This window comes from Anolis carolinensis, chromosome 5 (genome assembly GCF_035594765.1).
Source record: "Anolis carolinensis isolate JA03-04 chromosome 5, rAnoCar3.1.pri, whole genome shotgun sequence".
NCBI lineage: Eukaryota > Metazoa > Chordata > Lepidosauria > Squamata > Dactyloidae > Anolis > Anolis carolinensis.
In genome coordinates, this window is record NC_085845.1 from 152,160,306 (window position 1) to 152,177,842 (window position 17,537).

At 37.2% G+C, this 17,537-nt stretch overlaps 1 protein-coding gene across 2 annotated transcripts in view; it reads left to right on the forward strand.

Moving 5' to 3' along the window:
* Positions 1-16,233, forward strand: part of nup107 (nucleoporin 107) — a 30,923-nt gene extending 14,690 nt beyond the window's left edge. For both annotated transcript variants that reach the window (XM_003224612.4, XM_008116598.3), the window contains exons 11-28: positions 72-150; positions 950-1,063; positions 1,395-1,485; positions 4,032-4,108; positions 5,045-5,104; positions 6,244-6,389; positions 6,481-6,529; positions 7,689-7,758; positions 8,259-8,377; positions 9,080-9,118; positions 9,483-9,633; positions 9,848-9,954; positions 11,383-11,485; positions 11,594-11,754; positions 12,194-12,319; positions 13,647-13,760; positions 14,155-14,322; positions 15,937-16,233. In XM_003224612.4, coding sequence (XP_003224660.2) covers positions 72-150; positions 950-1,063; positions 1,395-1,485; positions 4,032-4,108; positions 5,045-5,104; positions 6,244-6,389; positions 6,481-6,529; positions 7,689-7,758; positions 8,259-8,377; positions 9,080-9,118; positions 9,483-9,633; positions 9,848-9,954; positions 11,383-11,485; positions 11,594-11,754; positions 12,194-12,319; positions 13,647-13,760; positions 14,155-14,322; positions 15,937-16,044 — 1,882 coding nt within the window. In that variant the 3' untranslated portion in view covers positions 16,045-16,233. The remainder of the gene's footprint in view (positions 1-71; positions 151-949; positions 1,064-1,394; positions 1,486-4,031; positions 4,109-5,044; positions 5,105-6,243; positions 6,390-6,480; positions 6,530-7,688; positions 7,759-8,258; positions 8,378-9,079; positions 9,119-9,482; positions 9,634-9,847; positions 9,955-11,382; positions 11,486-11,593; positions 11,755-12,193; positions 12,320-13,646; positions 13,761-14,154; positions 14,323-15,936) is intronic.
* Positions 16,234-17,537: the final 1,304 nt, after the last annotated feature.

Consider the following 17,537-nt stretch of genomic DNA (forward strand, 5'->3'; position numbering starts at 1 on the left):
ATCAGTACATAATAGAATATTTAATTCGGTAGCCACTGCTGTTGAAATAAAAATGTGCCTTGTATTTTCAGGGAGAATACTTTGCACATCTTGAAGCAGCGTCAATTAAACACATTTGCTGGGAGCTCACGACCACTGGTGACTGAATTAGTAAGTGTATTTTACTGATTCCAGATTTTAAATATTTGCATGCGAATGAAGACACTGTTATTAATTTCTGCTATTTGATTAAACTTCCTCAGTAATTTATAAGGAATTTTTTTTAATGAAGTGCTGCTTCTATTTGACTACTCGTTTAGACTCCCATGTTCCAATACCGTTAATGCATAGGCATTATTTGCTTATACAACAGTTCTTATATAGGGTTTGGCAACTGATTGGTCATTATATGAATAAATGAATTACGGTTATAAACAGTTTTTAAAATGTGATACATTGTAACTTTTTACACTGTTAGAAAGTACAACGTGTAAATATAAACAAAATTATTTCCTTTTATTTGGAATCTCTAGGATCAGCTTATTGTTGTTTTTTTAAAAAGAAGAAAGAATGATAGTAACTGTTAAGAATAAGTCAGTTGTAATGAGTAGAGAAGCCAGTTCTTTGAACAATATGGATTCATGGAATATTTTATATTTGACCATGATGAAGTGTGTGCTTCCACGTCGCCTGTTGACTTATGATGGCCCCATGGAATAGGAGGTCATAAACTGATATAACAAATGGCTTGACCATTATAATTTCATCCACAGTTTTAAAGCAAGATGAGTAACTAAAAAGGAGACAGAGAGCAATGGCGCCAGGAATTTTAAAAAAATCACAGCAATAGAGGGGAAGAATTAGCAATAATGTTCTACTTTCAGTTTCAGTTTCTTCAGCTTATAGTCAGATAAACATGTATTTCCATTATGCAAAAGAATCTTTACTGTCCTGTTTTTCTTATATTTAGGATCCAGATGCTCCAATAAGGCAGAAAATGCCACTTGATGATTTGGATCGGGAAGATGATGCACGGTTGCTCAGGTTCCTGTTCACTCTTATTAGAGCAGGAATGACAGATGAAGTAAGTCCCTAATGCCTTACAGGTTTCTTTTAAAAAAAAAGGTTAATGCATATATGAGCAAACTATGTCTGTTGGGCTACTGTTAGTGCAACTGTGATTCGTTCAAACTGGTTAAGTATTATATCAGGATCTGAAACCATGTTTTGATCCTGATTTGTTTTAACAGAAGTTCAAAGTCCTAAATACTGCAAGGCTCTAAGTTAGTCTAAGTTCTGATCCTTCTGTTTAAAGGCTAGGGATGTACTGAAGCATTTTGTTACCCTATTATTTAAAATGATTTTAATTACTCTTTTCCTCCAAATTAATCCGGCTTTCTTACTTGTTTTTACAGGCCCAACGACTATGCAAAAGATGTGGGCAGGCTTGGAGAGCTGCAACTCTGGAAGGGTGGAAACTGTATCATGACCCTAATGTGAATGGAGGTACATACCTGAAATGTTTGTTAGTATGACAGTGTAGGATTATGTTTATACATTTATCCATCTTAAATACAAATTACCCAAACTTTCTTCCCAAAAATACATCTGAAGATGGAAGAGATTTTTCTCTTCCCAGGCATGAGTTGTTGTTTATTCGTTCAGTTGCTTCCGGCTCTTTGTGGCCTCATGGACCAGCCCACGACAGAACTTCCTGTCAGCCGTCGCCGCCCCCAGTTCCTTAAAGGTCAAGCCAGTCACTTTAAGAATACCATCCATCCATCTTGCCCTTGGTCAGCCGCTCTTCCTTTTTCCTTCCATTTCCCCTAGTATCGTGATCTTTTCCAAGCTTTCCTGTCTTCTCATTATGTGGCCAAAGTACTTCATCTTTGCCTCTAATATCCTTCCCTCCAGTGAGCAGCCAGGCATTATTTCCTGGAGTATGGACTGGTTGGATCTTCTTGCGGTCCAAGGCACTCTCAGGATTTTCCTCCAACACCACAGTTCAAAAAGTATCTATTTTCCTTCGCTCGGCCTTCTTTATGGTCCAGTTCTCACATCCATAGGTTACTATGGGGAATACCATTGCTTTCACTATGCGGACCTTCGTTGCCAGTGTGATATCTCTGCTCTTCACTATTTTATCGAGGTTGGCCATTGCTCTCCTCCCCCAAGAAGTAAACTTCTTCTGATTTCCTGGTTGCAGTCTGCATCTGCAGTGATCTTCATGCCTAGAAATATAAAGTCTGTCACTGCCTCCACATTTTCTCCCTCTATTTTCCAGTTATCAATCAGTCTGGTTGCCATAATCTTGGTTTTCTTGATGTTTAACTGCAACCCAGCTTTTGCACTTTCTTCTTTCACATTGGTTAGAAGACTCCTCAGCTCCTCCTCACTTTCAGCCATCAAAGTGGTATCATCTGCATACCTAATGTTGTTAATGTTTCTTCCAGCAATTTTAACTCCAGCCTTGGATTCGTCAAGCCCCACATGTCGCATGATGTGTTCTGCGTACAAGTTGAATAGGGAGGGTGAAAGTATGCAGCCCTGCCGCACTCCTTTCCCAATCTTGAATCAGTCTGTTGTTCCGTAGTCTGTTCTTACTTGTGGCTACTTGGTCTTTATTTGGATTTCTCAGGAGACAGACAAGGTGACTTGGTATCTCCATACCACCAAGAACGTGACACAATTTATTATGATCCACACAGTCGAAGGCTTTAGAATAGTCAAGAAAGCAGAAATAGATGGGGGGTTTTTAAACTCCCCAGCTTCCTCCATTATCCAGCGGATATTGGCAATTTGGTTTCTCGTTCCTCTGCCTTTTCTAAACCCAGCTTGGACATCTGGCAACTCTCACTTCATGTATTGCTGGAGTCTGCCTTGCAGGATCTTGTGCATTACTTTACTGGCATGTGAAATAAGTGCCACTGTACAAAAGTTGGAGCATTCTTTAGCGTTTCCATTTTTTGGTATGGAGATATAAATTGATTTTTTCCAATCTGATGGCCATTCTTGTGTTTTCCATATTTGCTGGCATATGGCATGCATCACCTTGACAGCATCATCTTTCAAGATTTTAAACAACTCAGCTGGGATCCTGACGTTTCCTGCTGCCTTATTATTAGCAATGCTTCTTAAGCCCATTCAACCTCACTCCTCAGGATGTCTGGTTCTAATTCACTCACCACACTGTCAAAGCTATCCTCTATATTATTATCCTTCCTATACAGATCTTCTGTATATTCTCGCCACCTTTTCTTGATCTCTTCAGCCTCTGTTAGGTCCTTGCCATCTTTGTTTTTGATAATGCCCATTTTTGCCTGAAATTTACCTTTCTGATTTTCTGAAAGAGGTCTCTTGTTCCTATTCTAGTGTCTTCTTCCACTTCCATGCATTGCTTGTTTAAAAATAGTTCCTTGTCTCTTCTGGCTAACCCCTGGAATTGTGCATTTAATTAGGCATATCTCCCCCTATCACTGTTTCCTTTTGCCTTCCTTCTTTCTTGGGCTACTTCCAGTGTCTCAACAGACAACCATCTTGCCTTCTTGGTTTTCTTTTTCTTTGGGGTGTACTTTGTTGCCGCCTCCTGCACAATATTGTGAATTTCTGTCCATAGTTCTTCTGAACCAAATTTGGCACACATACCCAATATGCCTAAATTTGAATACTGGTGTATTTGGGGTGGAATTTAGTTGTAGGTACTGGGATTTATAGTTCACTTGCAATCAGAGTACTCCAAACCCCACCGATGATGCATCTAGAGCAAATTTGTCCAACATGACAAACTTTTAAGTATTGGTAGAGTTTCAGGGGGTTAATCTGGCATGATGTGAGTTGTAGTACACCCACAACCTTATGCATTTTGTAAAATAAAAAATGACAACGCCGGGTACCCAAGCTAGTTCATGATAAATTCTTCAAAGACATTATAATTGAACTTTGATGGAAGTTTCAGAAAAACTGTAATTGAAGATCTTGATAAATAGAGTATCTTCATTGCTAAATTCTGAAATTCTATCTTATCTGGTTATACATTATATATTTGTGTATAGGAACAGAGCTGGAACCAGTAGAAGGCAATCCATATAGAAGCATTTGGAAAATGAGTTGCTGGCGTTTGGCAGAAAAGGTAAGAAACTGACTGCAAAGGAAAATCTTGAGCAATTTGCGTCCTGTAGATTTTGTATATAATCCTGAAATGTCCGGATAAATGTTTACGTGCCCCCAAGTATAAAACAAATAGAAAACATTTACTGATAACAAATCCACTAAGGCCCAAGCACAGATATACTAAAAGCCTGAATTTCCATACTTATCTCCACTATGCATTAATTATGCTTTCATTGCCAAAATTAAAGCCTAAAAATCAACCAGGGAGCCCTTCCATCAAATAGTAGATGTGTTGCTCTAAACCTATTTTTGAGCTAGCAGTATCTGTTGGCCAGAAATATTGAAAGAAAGGAGACATCTTTGTTTTTACAAAATCATGGAGAATGTTGTGCCAGCCACTTCCCTCTGTATGTTGGGTTCCACTAGGAATAATATTTCGATGCTTTTTAAATTGAAGATTAGTATTTTGGGGAATATGGTTTGTGTGTAATGCATGCACGCTGCTCATTGGGGGTTTATAAATACTGTGATGCTTAATGTTTTATCATCCTTGTATCTTAATTGCTTTTATGATATATCTTGTAATATTTTATTCATGGTTTAGTTTACTATGTCTTATTGGATTGTTTTTGATTATTTTCAACTTGATGCTTATTTTTTTGTTGTAAGCTTACTGTTATTACTGTGCATTATCTTGTATTACTTTGATGTGTATGTACTCATTTGAGGCACTGAATGTTTGCCTTTTTATTTTGTGTCTGTAAACTGCCCTAAGTCCCTTCGGGAAGAGAGGGCAATCTAGAAATAAAGTATTATTACTGTTGTTGTTATTATTATTATTATTATCCTTTCAAAAGCTATTGATTAGAAGTGATGTATATTTCATATCTTAAGTTTGCACAGAATCAAGCTGTAATGACCATAATCTGAGATGTTTTTGAACTGAATATTTTAGGAGCAGTTTGACAAGTTTGAGAGAGCAATCTATGCAGCACTCTGTGGGAACCTAAAACAGGTATGAGATGTTGTGTAAAATAGATTTTTGCTGAGAAAATTTAAGGCTGTGGTTAATCTGAAATAGTCATTATACAATGAATTTTGAAACCAGAAAACCTTGAATAGAAAACATTAACATCATTTACCTCACAACCTCTAAGGATGCCTGCCATAGATGTGGGCGAAACATCAGGAGAGAATACTTCAGGAACATGGCCCTACAGCCCGGAAAACATACAACAACCCTGTGATCCCAGCCATGAAAGCCTTCGACAATACATTGAACATCGTTTTAACTCATTCAGGGCTTCACAAGGAGTCCTGTTGATATTTTTAGGAAGACTATATTCCTTAGAGTAGTTTTCCTTCCTTTTCCTTCCCCTTTCTCCTTATAGTTAGATCTTACTGAGATTGAGCTTGTGCTTACTTCTATGACACGCGTGCAACTTCACAAACAAGTTAGGAAAAAAAGTGTTAATGTTAAAACTGATAAGTTTTAGACAACACTTTAGACCAAGCATGGGCAAACTTGGGCTCTCCAGGCTTAAGCGGCTGAAGGGGGAAATGAAAGGGCTTGAGGCTGTTAGGAGTTGTGGGAGTTGGAGTCCAAAACACTTGGAGAGCCCAAGTTTGCCCATGCCTGCTTTAGACGTAGTTCTTTTGAATTTTTAAATAATTACTTTTTTACCAATTGCCTTTACATTTAAGCCTTAAAAATAGGCCAGTGGAAATTATGATGAAACCAGATAAGAGGTCAGTCTGAAACTGCATAGGCTCTATGGGTAGTTCTCCACACAGAATTCTTACATATATTTTTCTATGTGCCAAAAGTGCCTTTGTACAGCTGTTGAATTCATTGTAACTGGACAGCTTCACTTTGTAGCTAGAGATTTAAAAATTATTCTTTGCTAAAACACCATGACTGAGATTCAGATGTGCTGAATCAAAAGTTCCCAGTCACCCTTTTGCATCTATACATAAGAGAGACATACATAACTCTGAGACTCACAACTGTTCCTTCTGCTTTCATTGAATCATGGTGTGTCCTGACATTTAGAGACACCAAATGTGTCTGTGTTACTGTTTGGCTAATTTGCTTGCTTTAATGCTACATATTCTCTCTTAGTATTGCTTATGTTTTTCTCCACAAACCTAAAGCTTCTTCCAGTTTGTGAGACTTGGGAAGATGCTGTCTGGGCATATTTCAGGGTTATGGTGGATACACTTGTTGAACAGGAAATTCGTTCTTCCGTAATGGCCACAGAAGAAACAGAGGAACCCCCTAGAGAGTATTTGGAAACCAAGTGAGTTATTATTTACGGGATAAGTAGCTATTATGCAATATCAGAATGATGCATATTAATTCATTGTCTCAATTCTTTTACTTCTTTGAAGCTGGACTTTAGAAAAGGTGTTTGAGGAACTTCAATCTACAGACAAAAAGGTAATTTGGAGTCTGATTTGAAAGAAAGAACTTTTTAAATTTTTATTTGTGTACTCAGAAGTATGTTTTGAGTTGAGTGAGGTTATCCCAAATTATGTCTTGGACTGCTATCCTTTTACATGTGTGGGAACACATCCAGTTAGATTTTTTAAGCCTATTGAAAAAATTTGTCATTTTAAAATGAAACGAACATCACACTTTTCTGGCTGTTTATAGAGTTGTTACACACTTTACATAGTGCTTCTTAAGTGATCTGATGTGAGGGTTGCAAGATTTATTTTCCAGTGTTCCAGGGCTGGCTTAGTTATTGCAAATCTAGCACAGATTTTTCTTGGCAAAGTTGTTCAAAGGGAGGTTGGCATTATCTTCCTCTGAAGCTGAGTGTGAATTACCCATTGTCACCCAGAATCCTAGTCCAGTACTCAAATCACTACACCACAGTGATTTCCTTCATATGGAAGTTTGTTAACTGCCATATATCTTCCAATATATGGGACTTCCTTTTATTTTTTGTTGCTTGACAAGTTTTAGTTAGAACTGAAGTAGAGCTTATCTCTGTAGGTTGAATCATGTCCATTAGTATGCAAGTGTAGTTCTTTAGAGTGTTGTTTTCATCTTTTATTTCTACTTGGTCATGTAAAGTGTTCCCTTATTATTCATATAGCATCCCCAGTGTTGGTTTAAATTTCACTTTGATTTCTTTGATCTTATGGAAGAGGTTTTTTGTTCTTAAAAAAAACAGTAATATAAGCACAGAAACTTTGATGGTATAAAGACTGATGCTGAATGAAATGGTTTGTCTTGCTTTCACTGGTTGTATGAGCTGGACTTACTGAACTGTTTGTTTACTCAAAAATCTTTAAATAGTAATAATAAATGTAAGGGAAACCTCAATATCATGGGTCTGAAACATTTCCCCCTCTTCAGTAGCTACATGCATGTCCTTTTTCTTCTCAAGTCCATGATAAGAGCCACTTCAGCTTCAATATCTCATACATATGGCTTAGATTTCAATATGCTTTTTTAACCACACAGAAATACTGTCCCATATTCTGTGGTGTAGCTCGATCCTTTTCACACAGAAAAACAAAATATATACCGTGGCTGTACATAATTTAGTATAACTATATAGTGTGTTTTCTCAAAAACTATTTTTCAGAGAGTTTTGGAGGAAAATCAAGAGCACTACCATGTGATTCAAAAGTTTGCTATCCTGGGAGATGTGGATGGTAATACTGCTTTTTAGATATCTCTCACTTTGCTGCATTTCTTATAGCAGCTCTGTTATCCATTACTTGTGTGACTTCCTTCTGCTTGCAATTGAAAATGCTACCAATTGATTTAAAAGAAATCTGCAAAAAATGCCTTATACTCTGCACAAGGGGAGTGTGGGGGCAGAAGAGAGATGTAGTTTTTCAAATATTCATCAATCATACATAAAGCAGAATTGGATTGCAGCTTTAGTATAGAAGCATATCTTTGTCTCCCTCTTGCCTTTTGAAGTATGGCCCTATATTGTAGCTTCTAATGTCTTTACAAGACTTTAGGTTCTGTCATATCTATATCAAGGTTCTCTAGTAAGTTATTTAAATATGAGATGAATTCCTTTATCTTGGTTGCATAATGTAATCAATATACAGTGCATTTTAAAGATTATATCAAGCACTAAAAAACACTTTAAATATTTGTTTCATGCCACCAATGTAAATTGAAACCTGTATTTTGTCAGGTTTGATGGAAGAATTTAACAAATGGCTCTCTAGAGACAGAAACAAGCTCCCAGGGCACCTGCTTCGGTTCATGACTCACCTCATTTTATTCTTCCGCACTTTGGGACTACAGAGTAAAGTAAGTTCCTTTTAAGAAGACTACAACATTTATCTTCCTTTTCCTGTAAACTACTGAGCAGGGTTAGAGGGGTTAAAGTGGGGAGAAACAGATAAGAATATATGAATTCCCAACAGCATTTCCTGGTGGCTCCTTGTCGTTCTTCAGTTTTCTATTAGATAATACCATGAAGTTCTATGAGCAGTCATTATTGCACCAAAGCAGTGCAGACATAAAAGAAATGTGCTAGATTTGCTGGTAATGTAATACACCTCTTCAGTACAGGTCTGCAATGAAAAAAAAACCTGGTTTCAATTTTATAGCTGTTTCTAATGCATTTTGAGTGCTGAATTGTGAAAACGCAATAAAAATTTCATACTGCACACAATTTCAGGCAGTCACATCTGACAATATAAAACTGTCAAAGTGAGTTTCTTCTACTATTTGCTCTAAATCAGAAGTTATAGAATGGCTGATCAAAAGGAACACTATACGATTACTGTTGCCATTATGGGGCAATTTGGCTTCTTTGTACCTTGTGATCCAAGCATAAATAATTCTCAACTATAATCCTTCTATTTCTCATTTGGATTTAATTGTATGTCTACAAAAGTAACATGAGAAGTGTAATTTCAGATTCGAATAAAAGATAAGAAAATGACAATTGTAGTTTCCATCCTTTAAATCAATGTATTAAACTAAATGCTGTTTTCCCCCATTCAGGAGGAAGTGTCTGTTGATGTTTTGAAAACCTACATTCAGGTAAGCCTTTGGATTTGCCTTATAGCCAATAAATAAGCTTTTATACATACTATTAATATTTTTCTTTCTCAAAATGGAAGTATATGTTGATCATAAGAAGCAAACTAATAAACAAAACTTTGTGACTATTTTCAGCATATTTACATAAGTACACTCACTCACTGTAAATATGCAGCGAACGGGGCTGTTTATAATTGTAGCCTGCCATTAAAATGTAGTTTATTTGGAAGACACCTGCAGAGAATGGATTCAGTTTCTTTACCTCTTTTTCTCTCATGTAAATATACAAATACATAGATGAAATAGATGGAATGAGCTCCATAATAAACTCATACAGTATTTAAACTTTTGTTTTATGCTACAGAGGTTAATATGTGAGAAGCACACTGATCTCATAGCATTTTATGTAAGTCACTTGCCTCAAGATGTAGCTATTGCTCAGTACGCTGTGTTTTTGGAAGATGTCACTGAGACTGAGCAACGCCACCATTGCTTGGAGCTAGCAAAGGAAGCAGGTGAGGAACTGCATTCTCTAAGGCAGGCATGGACAAATTTTGGCTCCAGGTGTTTTGAAGTCCAAAACACCTGGAGGGCCAGTTTGCCCATGCCTACTCTAATAAGTACTCTTATTAGTACTCCACATTCAGTGTACTATTTTTCCCCTCCTTAGTATAAATCCCCCCATGTTTCCTTATATGTAACTATTGTACATTATTTATTTTTTTACAGGTCTAGAAGTTGCAACTATAACAAAAACTGTTGTCGAAAATATTCGGAAAAAAGATGCTGGCGAGTTTACTCACCATGATCTTGCAATAGACACAGGCACAACAAAGGTGAACAATAGTATGGAATGCATTTTGCACATACAATAGAGTCTCATTTATCCAACATAAATATTGACTACAAAAACATTGACTACTAAAAGGCAGGCTATGTTGGATAATACAGAACGTTGGATAAGCAAAGGCTGGATAAGTGAGACTCTACTGTAATATAAATACTGCTAAGAGGAAAACTCAGGCACCAAGATTTCTTGATTGTAGCTTCTTATCCTTTTTTGAATCAAAAAATCCCAGCAGTCCTGAAAGACATGCATACTCATATTATCTAATACATTGTATATTTGTAACTTGACACTTACCATAATATTTCAGGTTTTGCTTATATGGAATTTCACTTTCATGGTGTGATGTCTACTTGGTCTAACAGTTTCTAGTCTTGGATCCTTGCCTCTCTTGCTGTGCCCTATAGCTCCTGTTTAAATCCCTTTTGGGGGTCAGCAGATTTATTTTACAAATAGTTCTTTTAATAAATTCCTATGTTCTAGGCTTAAGGAAGCCAGTCAGAGCCAGGTTTAACTTACTTCAACTTTGTTTTCATCACTTACTGAATGGCTGTTGCTTTTTCAGGTACTATTGTTTGGTTCCAAATATACAATAATATTCAAACTGAGCTAACTTTCTGTCACTCAGTTCAGACGCTAAGAACACATTCACTTCCCTCTGTGCCTGCTCCCAAATGTCACAAATCGACATACATACATACATACATACATACATACATATATTTCTTCCATGAGAAAAATATTGGTGTGCATACTAGTGTATCTACTTGGCATTTCCCCTTGCTTTCATTCATTCCTTTTTTCTATTTCCCTCATATCTTTTCCCCTTTCCTTTCTCTTTCTTCCTTCTTTTTTCTTCCTTCCCTCCCTTCTCCATTTCATTTTTTTCTCTTTCTTTCCCCTCCTCTTTCTCCCCTGTCCAGCTCCTCACAATCTCTCCATGGCAACATGGCTCTCTTTGTGGCTTTTTCATTCTTTCTTAACTTTCCCTCATACTCAGGTTACCTTTATTTCCCAGTGACATCCCAGTGAGGGAATGCAATGGTCAATCCTCCACCTAGCAACAGGCTTTTTGGGACAAACAGACAGACTTACTTTGGTTTTTATATCAATAGATACCGTGTTGAGAGCTTTACAGCCACTTATGCTCAATTGGACTCTTTTGGACGTCAGTCTGTATGCCATATTTTAAAACCATTTTACTAATGTTGAGGGTTCAGATGCATCTTTCCCTACGAGGCACATCTCCTCTTAAAAAGTACTCAAGCCTAATGCCTTTCTGGGAAGACAAAGATTCCTACTGGGTTTTCTGCCATGTTGTTTATGTTTGTAGCTTTACTTGCATGCTTGAGAAGTTAGTGAAATACATTCATTTACAGCATATATGCTGACTGAAGGATTTTCTTCCCTTTCCCAGGAAGATCGATTGAAGATTGATGTGATTGACTGGCTAGTATTCGATCCTGCTCAAAGAGCTGAAGCACTTAAACAAAGCAATGCTATAATGAGGAAATTCTTGGGTAAGGCAGTGCGAATCATTCGTTTGAAAGTAAAGATAAAGCATCATGAATCTGAAAGCAATATTTATCAAAGTGATACTTGACTGCTTTAAATATTATATTTTGCAGCATCTAAGAAACATGAAGCAGCCAAAGATGTGTTTATAAAGATCCCACAAGACTCTATAGCAGAGATATACAATCAGTGGGAAGAGCAAGGGATGGACAGCCCACTTCCAGCTGAAGATGACAATGCCATTAGAGAGCACTTGTGTATTAGAGCATATTTGGTGAGAATGTGATTTACGGTCCTGGAAGACCTGCCTCCTATTTCCAGATGTCTTGCGGTGTTACTATTATTCAATCATGAGAGAAATAGAAATTAATCTTGAGTATGGATGTCTTCTAAATTGTCTCATGTTCTAGAGCTGAGCCCTAGAACTGTAACTTCATGTAATGCTAGGATTGAGCCTTGTCTCATATTGAAAGTAAAGCCCAGTATGATTTTTCAGACCGTGCTTATATCTTTTCTTAATTATGGCTGAGAAATTAGTTTTAAATATGTTTGTATTTTAGATCACAGTTTCATGAAACCAGTAAAAAGATGTATTTTCTAAATTGGCTAGATGTTCAAAATGTCTGGTTGTTGTAGATCAGTCTTGATCAGAAATCAATATATATAGTTTTCCAATTAATAAATGAAACTAATAAATATTTTCCCCAATTTAGGAAGCCCATGAAGCCTTTAACGAGTGGTTTAAGCACATGAACTCCATGCCACAAAAGCCTGGCCAGCCAGCCCAAGCAAGTTTCACTGAAAAAGTAGCCCATGAACTTAAAGAAAAGAAATATGAGGTAAACAGATATAAAAAGTAACACTGTTTCATTGTTGGCTAAAATATATTGAAGGGTTTATGTAATAGTGGTTTAAGTGTCAGACTAGGACTTTGGAAGACAAAGGTTCAAATCTCAACTGTGGAAACTCATTGGATCATCTTAAGACAAGTTGTGCTCTCTCTGTGTAAGAGGAATGCAGTAGCAAACCTAAATCCATATTGCCAGCTAAGTTGGCAAAATGTTATTTGGGCACTGAGTGGGAGGGAGCCTAGCTACCAGCCAGGCACTCTCCAGCAGCTGCTGAGAGACTCTCCCACCATCTTTAATGGCTCCGGGGCGACCTTTTCCATCAGCTGCCCGGCCGACTAATGTTTTACTGAGGGCCTGTTTCCATCAGGACGCCTGTGGTCTCACGCAGTTCTGACTATCGGCAAGAAAAATGAATGACTCGATTGGAAACTTCCCTGAGATGCGCTCTACTCAGCCTTCACTTCTACTGCCCAGCAGTAACCTGGAGAGTTTTTTGTATCAGAGCCACTCTACCATCACCGCCATTTACCGCTATCATGCCATGATCTCACTGCTAGTTAGCCATAGCCCGAAGTCACTGATACCTTATAGGACAAAAGTACTGGAGAATTTTACCAACCAGCTCCCCTTTGACCATCAACTTAGTACAGAAACCAGACTTGGCTTGGGGCTACTGACTTCTCTGCCAATGCTCAACTTTCGACTCTGTTCCTCCTGGGCTTTAGTGGGGACTTTTGTTTTTGTTTTTATTTTGTTTTCAGATTTTTTTTCTTTTTATTATTATTATTATTGTGGAGACTTCTCTTAATTTTCTCACTGGCTCATGTTTATCACTGATGATTGAGCTTAGTGAAATATACTATTTAATTATATTACGTTTATTTTTTTAAGTTCAATTATGTATTTAGTTTTATAAGTTTATTTTGAGATTGTTTTATCTACTGTTTTGAATTAATTTATCATTGTCTCTTTTTGGCATTGAATGTTTGCCATTTTGTTACTTTTGTTGGGAGATAGGGTGGGGTACAAATAAAGTATTGTTGTTCCAATGGATTTCAGTTGATTAATGAGATTTAACTGTCACACAGCATAACAACTATAATTAAATATTTCTTGTGGACATTTTTGCTCTTAGTGGTCTAGTGAAATTTGGATTAGGAGTTTATTAATTTGGAACATTGGCATGACTGATGAAGTCCAATATCCTGAACTACCTACCATCCACTCTAGGGTTTGTTCACACATTAAAGTAAATACCACACAGCAAGATTGTGTTTGTGTTGGTTTCACTTTGAGTTTTTTTTTTCTTTTTCAGGTGGATTATGGTATTTGGAAAGGTCTTTTGGATGCTCTGTCAGCTGATGTGAAAGAAAAAATGTACAACGTCTTGTTGTTTGTTGATGGAGGATGGATGGTTGATGTCAGAGAGGTAATAATGCATACATAGATATATCAAAGAAGTAATTCTAACCATCAGTTTCAAAACTAGTGTGTTGATTTGTAATTGTTTACATTTCATTTACTATGGATTTGCTTTAATGTAATTGTTCCATTTAAACATAGGTAAACATATCAGAGGAATAATGCCTACATAGAGGGACAAGGGAAACTAACTGCAGTCCACAGATACATTGCTTTTAAAAGCCAGCAGTGCAATATCTTGCATTATAAGAAAGAACCACACTGAGGCTAATTTGATAGTAGGTTTCGCACTTGTCATGTTTTGTTATGTATGAAAAAGACAGAAACTGAGTATAGGTCTTGCTTAAAATAACAAAGAACACTGTTACTTAAAATTAATTAACCTATGCTTTTTAATCGAGGATACTGAAGATGACCCTGAGCGCACTCATCAGATGATCATGCTGAGGAAGCTTTGCCTGCCAACCATGTGCTTCCTCCTCCATACAGTCCTGCACAGCACAGGGCAATATCAGGAAGACCTCAGGCTGGCAGACTTGATTGCCTCAGATCGGCACAAACTCTACACGGTAAATGAACACCAGAGAGCTCTGAGCCACAGCTTCTTAAATTGGGGGTCCCAACCCCAAATGGGGTCTTTTTAGCCTAGTGTAGTCTTTTCAGTGGACTCTGCAAAAGATGCTTCAGCTGTACTTCATAAAAAGGAGAATCAGCCTGTTTAACAAGCTTGGCAAATGCTTGATTTTCATTCCTATTTTATATATCCCGGGGATACATTAAAAGTTTCTTGGGTGGAAAGGTGTCTCAAGTGGGAAAATTTAAGTAACTCTGCCCTCAGCCTCCCCCGCCTCCTTTTTTTTTAGTTTTAAATACTCTACTTGGCTATTTAGTTATTGGAAATAACTGCACCCAGTCTCTGGGCACATATCCCTTTGGAAATAAATGGCAATCATAACTTTATTGAAAAGGTCATATCAGTTTGGCAAATGTGAATCTCCATGAACACAAAGAGACCACCTTTTGAAAACCACTAGTCAAGAAAAACATGACCTTGTTAGAAGTCAACTCTTTGATCAAGTGATATTCATAAGCATTCATGTAATGGCACACAAGTAGCTCAGCTGTTAAACTGATGAACCATGTCTTTGAACTGCCAAGAACAAAGACATGTCACTACAAAAACATATTTGGTTAGCAGAGGATGGTTGTTCCTTTGAAGCTGAAATTGCAATTGCAGTTGCTCAAAAGATATACACTCCCTTGAAACCTCTTAGTTAAAATATGCACTCAGAGATAATAAAAAAAAAAAACCAAAGTCTTCTTTGAAAAATAACTTATCTTGTTTACTCACATATTGGATTAATTCATCATACAGGCACATTTCTTATTAAAGTTCAGTTATAGATAGGATGTAGTTCTCTCTGTGTTGAGTACACAGGATATAATTCTTAATCAATAGTCTATAGTCTTTAGGCATAGTCGTATTCACTGAAGTCCATAAGTCATACTTCTCTACTGAAGTCCAAACAACAACACGCATCCACCTCCACTGAGGTGGGAAGCAGATTTAACACAGTGAAGTCCATAATCACACTGAATACAAAATGGAGTCCAGAGTCTGAACATGCTCAGTACACACGTATGTCTATAACCCCTCCCACCCCAAATAGGTACAGTCAAACTGGCAAACCAACATACACATAGAATACAGGTTAGCTAATATATATATATTAACAAATAGTGAAAGGCTTGGGAGGTTGCTATATGCAATATTAGTTGTGAACATCTGCTTTGTAATAAGCACTCCTTTTGCACCATTTTCTCTCTAAATTGTAAGGAAAATTACATTATACATATGGATCTTGCGCTTTTGCAGAACTTCACTAAAGAATCTAAGTTGCGCTTTTGCAGAACTTCATTAAAGAATCTAAGTTAAGCAGTTTTTGCCCACTCTATTCATGCTTTAAGGGATCTTGCCACAGTTGCTCTCAGTGATAGAAACATAGATTGGAAGAGCCCTCAAAGCTTTGGCAAGTTTTATGAACAAAATGTACTGACCTGTTTTTATAATTATTGTGGATACTGTCTTCATATTTAATGTGTAGATGGTAACTCGATTCCTTGCTAATAAATGCTTACAGGGGCATCTATAACTTAAGCCATTCATCCCTCTTTTCCTTCAGGTGTTTTCTAAGGATGAACTCCGGAAACTGCTACAGAAGCTAAGAGAGTCTTCCCTTATGCTTTTGGATCAGGGCCTTGACCCTCTTGGATATGAAATTCAGTCTTAACTGTATCTTTCTAGATAATAAAATTGTTGTGATATAAAAACAGGAGGACAAAGAGTTTTTGAATTCAACTTCCAACGTGTGGAATTGAAATGTTTTAATGATGTTACAGTACATTGATGCTAGTATATTGAAATTTTGTATATTTAATGTGACAACAATACAGATTAAAATGTATTTTTCTCAATAAAATTGCAAATGGACTGGTTTAATATATAAAAATGTATGTATATGAACTGAGTCATTTCAAGTTAAATAGCCTTAATTGCCGGACTGTATGGCTGGACCCATCCCCACAAAATGACCATAGACCTATCCATGGATTCTATCAAAATCTATGTTGGCCCTACAACCTGCAACATGAGGTTGACTTGTATATAAATTTATACGGTATCTACATCTGAGTATTTGAGTCCCAAAGGGTGGGATATAAATAAAGTTTTACTTATTTACATACTTGTGATGCAAATCCAACCCTGATGTTTCCAGGAGAACCCGTAAGAGAGGTTAAATCCTTTCTTGTGTTATGAATGCTTCTGGAACATGGTCATACAGCCTGGAAAACTCACAGCAACCCACTACTCCTACTGTTTTAGGATATGTCTTACTTCAGGGCAAAAAGACATGCTCCCTTCTGCAAGACATTCTAGGTTTCCAAATTAAGTGTATAAATGGATAGTAATCACCTTGATTAGCATTAATGGCCTTGCAAGCTTCATTCCTACCTGGGGGATTCCTTTGTTCAGAGTTGTTAGCTGCCCCTGATTGATTCATGTGGGTAATTCCCCTGTTTTCAGAGTATTGTTCTTTACTATTCTGATTTTAGAGTTTTTCAATACTGGCTGCCAGATTTTGTTCATTTTCATGGTTTCCTCCTTTCTGTTGAAATTGTCCACATGCTTGTGGGTTTCAGTGGCTTCTCTATGTAGCCTGACATGGTGGTTGTTAATGATCCAGAATTTCTGTGTACTGTGCCCAGGTTGGTTCATCAAGTGCTCTGCTATGGCTGACTTCTCTGGTTGAGTTCTTCTGCAGTGCCTTTTGTGTTCCTTGATTCGTGTCTGGGGCATGCTGCGTTTGGTGGTTACTATGTAGACTTTCCACAGCTGCATGGTAGATGGTAGACACTGCAGAGGTGACAGGATCCCTCTTATAAGGAGAGAATGCTGCAGGAACATGGCCATACAGCCCAGAAAACTCACAACCCAGTGATTCCAGCCATGAAAGCCTTTGACAACACAATTCATTTTTATCTTCTCCATTGACTGTAATGGTTATTACGGATTGATGATGATAAATGGAAGCTTGTACATGTGCCTGCAATCCAGAGTCACCCACAGAACAATAACACACCACTCAGGTTTGCAGAACAAAATAGGAGAACTTTAATGATTCCAAGAGATAAAAAAGTATTTACAGTCACTTACATAAGTCCACAGTCATAAACAGTCCTTTCTGAGTCCACAAATCTGCTTCAGAAAAGAATACAGAACTGG